General features: G+C 38.3%; 1 protein-coding gene across 2 annotated transcripts; it reads right to left on the reverse strand.

Annotated features, from left to right (window-relative positions):
* Positions 1-19: 19 nt before the first annotated feature.
* LOC118403959 (UDP-glucose 4-epimerase-like) lies at positions 20-7,643 on the reverse strand. Of its 2 annotated transcripts, XM_035802861.1 has the most exons (11): positions 7,529-7,643; positions 6,429-6,610; positions 5,640-5,737; positions 4,779-4,892; positions 4,458-4,634; positions 4,140-4,253; positions 3,857-3,923; positions 3,496-3,581; positions 2,113-2,190; positions 1,798-1,912; positions 20-1,523 (listed from the first exon to the last, which is right to left on the reverse strand). In XM_035802861.1, the coding sequence occupies exons 2-11, from the start codon at positions 6,550-6,552 to the stop codon at positions 1,468-1,470; spliced, it is 1,029 nt and encodes a 342-aa protein (XP_035658754.1). In that variant the 5' UTR covers positions 6,553-6,610; positions 7,529-7,643; the 3' UTR covers positions 20-1,467. The 2 variants fall into 2 exon arrangements, with proteins under 2 accessions (XP_035658754.1, XP_035658763.1); XM_035802870.1 differs by lacking the exon at positions 7,529-7,643 and having other exon boundaries at positions 6,429-6,630.
* Between the last annotated feature and the right edge of the window lie 376 nt (positions 7,644-8,019).

Genomic DNA, 8,019 nt, shown 5'->3' on the forward strand with positions numbered 1-8,019 from the left:
AACCACTGGAAACAACCAATTTCTATGTGCATTTTATTGCTAAAATAACACTAAGCTCATTTTTATAAGGAATTTGACTATGCATAAATGACACCGTTATGATATAAGAAAGAGTAGCACTGCTACTTCTGCATTTATTTGAATCACCTGATAAAAAGTAGTTATATATCAGCACACACTGCACATTGTGTGCAGCTTGTCAAACTTGTCATACCTATGCCCACACAAAGTGAAGTAGAAAGTGCCTAAAGGCTTTGTTAACAACATCACCAAATCTTATTTCTGCACCATGTGACCCAAACGTTCTACAGAATGGAATGGAAAATAAATGGTCAGTCATCAGAGGAAAACTTGCTTTCATGTCTGATCTTTGCCGTGTTACTACATACTGTAAATGCATTTAAGTTTGCCGGGATTTAATTTCACGGTAGCAGGAAAAAGGACTTTTCGCGGTGGTTTTAAGTTCGCGGTATCACCATGCAAAGTAGTTTCTTACTGCCATGGAAAAATGTTTGCGGTGGTTTTAAGTTTGATGTGAAGCGGCCACCGCAAAATCTGCGAACATTAAACCACCGCGAAATTTTCTGCATTTACAGTAAGTATCAAGCCAACAACTTGGCTTTAGTGACCTGCATTTGATTTAGCTTAAAAGATACATCTTTCTCAGAGACGCTCTAAAATGTTGTTAGAAAATGTCCTAACATATTGCATAGTACTAGATAAAGTTCTATTCAATGCTTTTAGAAGGCACTGTGGTAATTTCAGGAGCACATACACTGCACAATTCTCAATTCAAATCTTCACAATCCAGTACGATCAATTGCACAAGTTTCAACCTAAAAATATCCATGTAGTATCATGTGCAACAATAAGGGAATTGCCTTTGTCATGCATATCCAGATTGGTCCCTTGTTTAACGCAAGTAACATTGCAGATCTGACTGAGAAAGCCACCCAAGGATTACATAGTTTACTCAATAAACTATTCAGTTTGAATATATTTGCATTCTCCACTTATTTTCAGTATTTCTAGTTACATTAGTTGCATTTGACACAATAGAAATCTGCTTTTGCCTTATCAAGTTAATCTTTAATTCTAACAAATATTAAGTATCATTGGAAGGCTCATGACAGTATCTATCATTAAAGGGTGAGGTAAATCATTACAGACTAAAGATCATATTTGTTTCCTGAGTTAGATTGGCAGAGAAAGCGAATCTATCAATAATGCCTTTTTAAATGGACAGAAAATGGTAAGGGGGAAGGCCATCATACACCTGAACAACTTGATAAAAACAATTAAGTTGGTAGCATGAAAAGGCAACAAGGGTTTTGTTACACCAGTCAAGGCAATATCTAGAAAGAATGTTCCCATAAATCCCCATACATTCATTAAATACTCAATCACACTGATCTTAATCTCTTGAAATCAGTTGCTGGAATGTGGAAGATGGTCACTTGTCACTCACTAGTCCTTCTTGAAGCCCTGAGGATTCTGGGACTGCCACCTCCAGCAGTCTTCACCTATGGTACAACAGTAGAAAAAAATTCTTTTAGATGTAACAAAGTCACACTGCAAATTTAAGGCTTTACATCTTACATGATGCATACATCAGTTTTGTGTTGATACCTGTCTGTGTGAAGGCCATGCATTTCCATCTACATTTTGTATGTATTCTATCACTGAAAATAAATATGATATAGATTTTTGTACATGGTTATTAATCTATCTGCCTGACAAAGTCCTGAAAAACTGTTCTGGGAAAGGTAAAATTATCCATGATTTTTTTTCACTTACACATTTCTGTGAGACCGCGCTCTGCCTTCCAGCCCAGCTCCTTCTCTGCCAGCGAGGGGTCTGCGTACACGGAGGCTGAGTCTCCCGCACGCCGGTCTACAATCTTGTATGGAACCTGGAAAGTGTGACAGTAGCCAATTCAGCATATTTATGTGCATGATTGAGACTAAATCCTAAAAAGCAGCAAGTACAGTTGGGCATTAACTGCATTCAAAACTAATCAAATATGAAATTTTTCTTTAAAACTTGATTAAACCAAATGCTCTTATCCACTTTACAGCTGTGATGAATGAACATTTATGTGGACATACTAACTTTTTTCCCGCTTGCTTTCTCAAATGCCTCCACCACCTGCAACACTGAGTATCCTGTGCCAGTCCCCAGATTGTAGACCTGAAAACAATTTCAAACTAGAGTTCGGCGACCTCATACCTCCATGAAAATTTAGAGCTTTCGTAAATTTCATGCAATTGACTAACACATTAACATAATTTATGCATGGTATTGTTCATCATTGACTAACGTAAACATGTCACAATTATAAAATTCCCATTATTAATCATAAAGCAGTTTTGCAATTTTTACATAAATTATGCAAATAAGTTCCTCATTACCATATTTGGTATCTGCTTATATTCCACCTATCATAATTAACATGTGTTACATTTATTGAAGTCCAGTTATTGAAAACAATGGAACTATACAATTGCCTAATTAATTATGCAAATTAAGTCCTCATTTGCATAACATGTATATCATTATAAACATCTTTGCCTAAGGTACCCGCATGCCTAATATTTTGCCAATCCATCAATCCATTCTACAGTTATCCTCTTTAGAATGTCTTGACAAAAACGCCCCTGCAGTTCCGAAATTAAATGTTAGGGGGCTGAAACCTGCCCCACTTTGTCATGACACTGCAAGCTATCTACCGGCCAAATGTTAAGACCATATCACATCCAGGACAAGAGATACATTGAAAAAACTGCCATGATATAATATCCTAATTAATTATGCAAATGTACTCCTATTTTACATAGTTAGTATTTAATCTTGTACAACATTGTCTAAGGTACCTACATACCAAAAATCATGAAAATCTGTTGTTCCCTTCTTGAGTTATCCTCGTCAGAAGTTTTTGACAAAAATGCCCCTGCTATCCCCAAACTAGACGCTAGGGGGCCCAAAGTTACGTCATTTTTTCCTGAGCACAAGAGCTATCTAATACTTAAAAATCTTGACCATAGCATGTTCAGAACACCGAGATAGCAAAACCGGAAGTTGCGCTGCAGTACCAAGGTCACACACCAGGGGGCCCAAAATTGACCTTGACCTTCGTCTTCCCAACCCCTACCTACATACCAAATGTCATCGTAGTCCATCAAGAGGTTCTCAAGTTATGATGACCACAAATATGCGGACACACAGACACACAGACACACTCAAAACTATACCTCCATTTTTTCATGGAGGTAACAACATTTTTTTTCCTGAAATACGCAACTGGACTACAACAAGAAGGATAGTTATGTCATCTGACAACAAAACTTTGCTACAGTAACACTGGGTTGGAACTATTGTTCCAGCTAACATGTGAATTACATAATGACACTGTAATGTACATAATATGATGTTCATTTTGCTATGTAGGTATTTGAAGGATTATTCTACATCTATGAAGCAAACGTCCTTCATCACCTTGCATCCCGAGATGTCCTCAAGTTTCTTAAGAGCAGCGATGTGCCCCAGTGCCAGGTCCACCACATGGACATAATCTCTCACACCTGTGGTGACAATAATAATAGACCCCATGAGCTTTCAGCACAAAAGAACATTCTACTTTGAGCCTAACTTTGAGTGTCCAAAAGTAGAATGTAATGACATACCAGTGCCTATCAATGTTTACTTACATGTATAAATTACGATCTACCTCAGGAATTTCTCAGATTATAAGAAAAGATATCCTGAATATATAAGAGAATATCTAGACCTAAATGTTGCCCTAATTGTGACATTTGAGACGTATCTATTTGTATATCTCCATGGAAACATGACAAACCTGTGCCATCCACCGTGTCATAGTCAGACCCATAAACACTCAACTCAGATCGACGCCCCACTGCTACCTGGGAAGCACAAAAATAACATTTTCTTTTGTCATTGGATTCAATTTGCCTCTTGTACAAGTAAAACACCAGAACCAGAGTGGGATTTCTTAATTTTCAAGTTCATTAAGAACATAGTTGAATTGCTGAGTTTCCAATTGGTTTATGATAATGTATTTGGGTCTTAACAGATTATGAATTCTTAGGATCACCTCAACTATTGTGTTACTGTCTCACCTGTGATACATATGGCAGCAGGTTGTTGGGAATGCCAGATGGATCCTCCCCGATAGTACCAGACTTGTGAGCTCCAATGGGGTTAAAGTACCTCAGCAGGACAACCCTCAAGTTCTGAAAGTTCCAGAGAAACTTTATCATGTGTATCATATGTGGATAATAAATGGACATTCAAAGAATACTAATAGCAGCTGTTCTGAGATGTCATATGCCATCACTATGCATTATCACTTAAAATGACAAAAATTTCTTAAGAATAGTGTAATGTACATGCCTTCAAATTCAAATTCTGAGAGTTCCTATAACTGCAATCCTAACCTTTTCAGCGATGGACAAGTCCTTCAGAATCTCCTCAATAACATACTTGGTCCTCCCGTAGGGGTTGATGCATGCTCCAGCTGGGTGACTCTCTGTGATGGGCAGGAACTGTGGTTCTCCGTAGACTGTAGCTGAGCTGGAAAACACGAAGTTGTACACCCCTTTCTCCAGCATCACCTGGGAACAAAACAGCTGTCATTTTAGTCTTAATTTTCAAAGAATATTGAATTTCATTCCAGCATAGGACTATGAGATGGAAAGTATCTTCCTGTCAGCACAACAACAAACATGACATACAAACAGCATCAAGGATAGCCTCACCTCTAAAAGGTTAGTGGTTCCACCAACGTTGACCTTGTAGTAGCTGAGCGGTTTAGCGACAGATTCTCCCACAGCCTTCAATCCTGCAAAGTGCACTACAGCCTCAATGTCATGCTGTAAGAAATGACAAAACAACATGTGTGTTAACCTTCCAGTGGATAACATCAGTCTTTAAGTTATACAGCTTTCGTTTATTCATTTATTCAAAAGATCTCCATTAGTGAGTACAATTCAGACTGCATCACTAGTCTTCCTGGAGTCATGAGACATACAAGTTACATAATACAACATTAACACAGTACATTGAGACTATTTACACCTTAGCATCACTTAAACCTAACCTACAGCCTAAAGGTACACTTATACCTAAAGCAAATACTACCGCTATACCTTATTCTAAAAATAAAAGGAATGAGTTGAGTCAGCTGCAGTCAACACATCTCCATGCAATGTTACACTGTTCTTATGTCCATTGCAACTGTTACTGTTACCCCTACCTTCATTCTTTTCAATGGTGTTTCTACTTCCAGAGATGTGGTGACATTAACTTCATCACTGGATGTATACTTTAATGGAGATTTTGAGTAGTAAAATTTGTTTAAACCTATTTTGGAGGCACTATAGGTGGGTACCAGTACTATGGACCATTGTTTTCAGTATTACCCTTTCACTTAGTTTTCATAAACAATTTGATCCAGGTTCAGGTCCGGACCAGGACCTGATCCTCTGGACCGAAACTGGACCTGTGCCTGAATTTTCTGTACCAGTACCAGTACCAACCCCTATGAGGAACAGTTGGGAAGAAAACAAGCCCAGAGAGTGGATAATACATAAGTGAAGAGGTACAACTGAATAAACAACCTTATCAAAGATGGCCTGTAAAGCAGGTTTGTCCAGGAGGTCTGCACTGTAGAATGGAATGCTTGTCCCTGTTATGGCTTCTACCCTTTTCAAACTCTCTGAAAGGTAAAAATAAATTCATTGACACTTAAACATCTATCTGTAGTAAGTTTACACTTACATCCTGAAGGGAAGCACTTGTTAACTTTATATGCACAACTTAACCTTTTTATCTTGTTTACCACTATTAAGCCTGCCCAAACTCTAAGTGTTTGCAACAAAGCATACAATCACATGTTTTCTATTCCCTTTTTCACGTAATTTTGTTACTTTTCATAATTTCTAATTACAAAATTGCTTGTAAATAGCATGTTTCCAAGTACAATTGTATGTCTGTGTGAAATATATGTGAAAGTTTTCCAACTATATGTATGACTAAAGAGTAATTCAGATTATACCATACCTATTTTCCTGTTCCTAAAGGTGCACTTTCACTGCACTTGCGTCAAGTTTGCGTCACTGCAGGTTTTGTTCACTGCGTCACTGTTTCTTTTTTATTTTCTCTCATTTTTCATAATTTAGTAATTGCGTAATATGCAAAAGTATGACTTAAAAGACAACAAAATATACAAAATGTAAGAAAATTCCTTCTTTATCTCAGAAATTCGTTGAGAATCTTTCGGACCCTTCAGTGACACAAGCTTGATGCAAGTGCAGCGAGAGTGCACCTTAAAAGAATTAACTGTCATGCTTTCAGACACAAGAAAGTTATCCTTTCATTTCACATCAACATTAGATAAGTAATGTTACCTGGACATGCGTTGGACAGGTTGTCCAACACGACAGGTGAGAACCCTGCAGTGACCATCTCCACCACCGTGTGGCTGCCGATGTACCCCGCACCTCCTGTCACCAACACCTGCTTCCCGGGCATCTTTACTTCTGGATCTACAGAGAGGATACTGGAACTCTGATGTTTGGTTCTTTCTTACCTGGTGGCACACAGGGCAACAAGGTTCAACTATGAAGCCAGAGTCTAAAACTGAAAAATAGTGAAGACTGAAAAATATCCATTAGATAGTTGGTGCCTACATGAAAAGCGCCCTACCGGCTGACTTGACCTTTCGTGAAAAAACAATGTTTCAAATAAACAAACAAACACAAATGAAGGAGTTGAGTGATCCATAAGCTCGGGTACTGAAATCTTACCATTAGAAGAAAGTTTTGAGCATATAGTGGTGGCGACAAAGGTGAATGACAATGGCAACTCCAATAAATCAATCTCAATTACTGTAACATTAATCAGCATTTAACTACATTCCTACGTTTTATGATGATGATAGGCAGGTAACGCTTAATCTGTACATAATTTGATTCTGGTTTTATTGTATTAAAACTCAAAGATTATTCTTTGTTCCCTGCATACAGAATTTGATATAAGAAAAATACAAGGAAAATAACTTACAAGATACAAAGCTACACAAGTACTAGTATACAACTCTAAAATCTGTGCTCTCAAGTTGCAGTTATACCAAGGACGTTACATGAGATTTAAATCTGTTTTCTTTGTGTTGCTTAAACGTATCTCTCCAAAATGGAAATGAGAGTTTCCCGACAGAAATTTTGCTCGCGAAATGCGTACTCTGAACTTTTCCTCCCTATAAATCTTTAATCTGCTGAGTTGGCCGGCGAACCACGTACAGACAAATTAACGTTAACGTTACATGATCGTAAATTCCATCGTATTAAAAGGGGCGTGTAACTTGAAAGATTGAACTTTCACGAAAGTCCTCTTTGGTTTATACATGTATTTGTAGTCCTTAAATCAAGTGTCAGTATTGCTTGATTGCACCTTAAGATACATGAGACTACGTCTGCGCTAACTATCTTGTGTAACCTTATATTCTCACCTGACACAGTTCCGACACACCGCAGCACACAGGTGAGGTCTCCCGCCAGCCAGCTGACTGCCACGTCACATGGGACAGAAACTAGCGTCCGATTCGGGAATGGCGGATTCTGCGAAACAAGTAGCAGCACATTCAGGCAGCCGCTCATTCTATTGAAATTCGACGTCTATAACGTGAGGGGAAGGAGTAACAGCCCCTACCTATAAAGATACCTTTCTACTGGAAACATGCTGCCCCATGTATCACTGGGCATTACAAGGACTCGCGAATGAACGCGAGAGAGTGATGATAAAGCGTAACGTCACTTTTAAGACGTATTCCCTGGGGCAGAAAATATAACGTTAGGATTGATTTCACCCTTGTGGCATCTTACCCACTCTCACTAAAATGACAGATAAATCTTCTGAGTTCCTCGATAACATGTTGCTCAAATAGATTTGAGTTCAGATAAGACCCAAGCTGTTGTTTGCAACAGAACAAACCACCTGTTA

The sequence above is a fragment of the Branchiostoma floridae genome, chromosome 2 (assembly GCF_000003815.2).
Source record: "Branchiostoma floridae strain S238N-H82 chromosome 2, Bfl_VNyyK, whole genome shotgun sequence".
In the NCBI taxonomy this organism is placed as follows: Eukaryota; Metazoa; Chordata; class Leptocardii; order Amphioxiformes; family Branchiostomatidae; genus Branchiostoma; species Branchiostoma floridae.

Bases quoted from the DNA above. Each gene is read 5' to 3' on its own strand.
- LOC118403959 (XM_035802861.1), bottom strand. From the start codon at position 6,552: ATGCCCGGGAAGCAGGTGTTGGTGACAGGAGGTGCGGGGTACATCGGC. The intron at 4,254-4,457 runs GTTAGGATTGCA...TGGAACTTTCAG, and splicing joins ACTTGTCCATCGCTGAAAAG to AACTTGAGGGTTGTCCTGCT. The intron at 3,582-3,856 runs GTTTGTCATGTT...TTGTCACCACAG, and splicing joins TGACACGGTGGATGGCACAG to GTGTGAGAGATTATGTCCAT.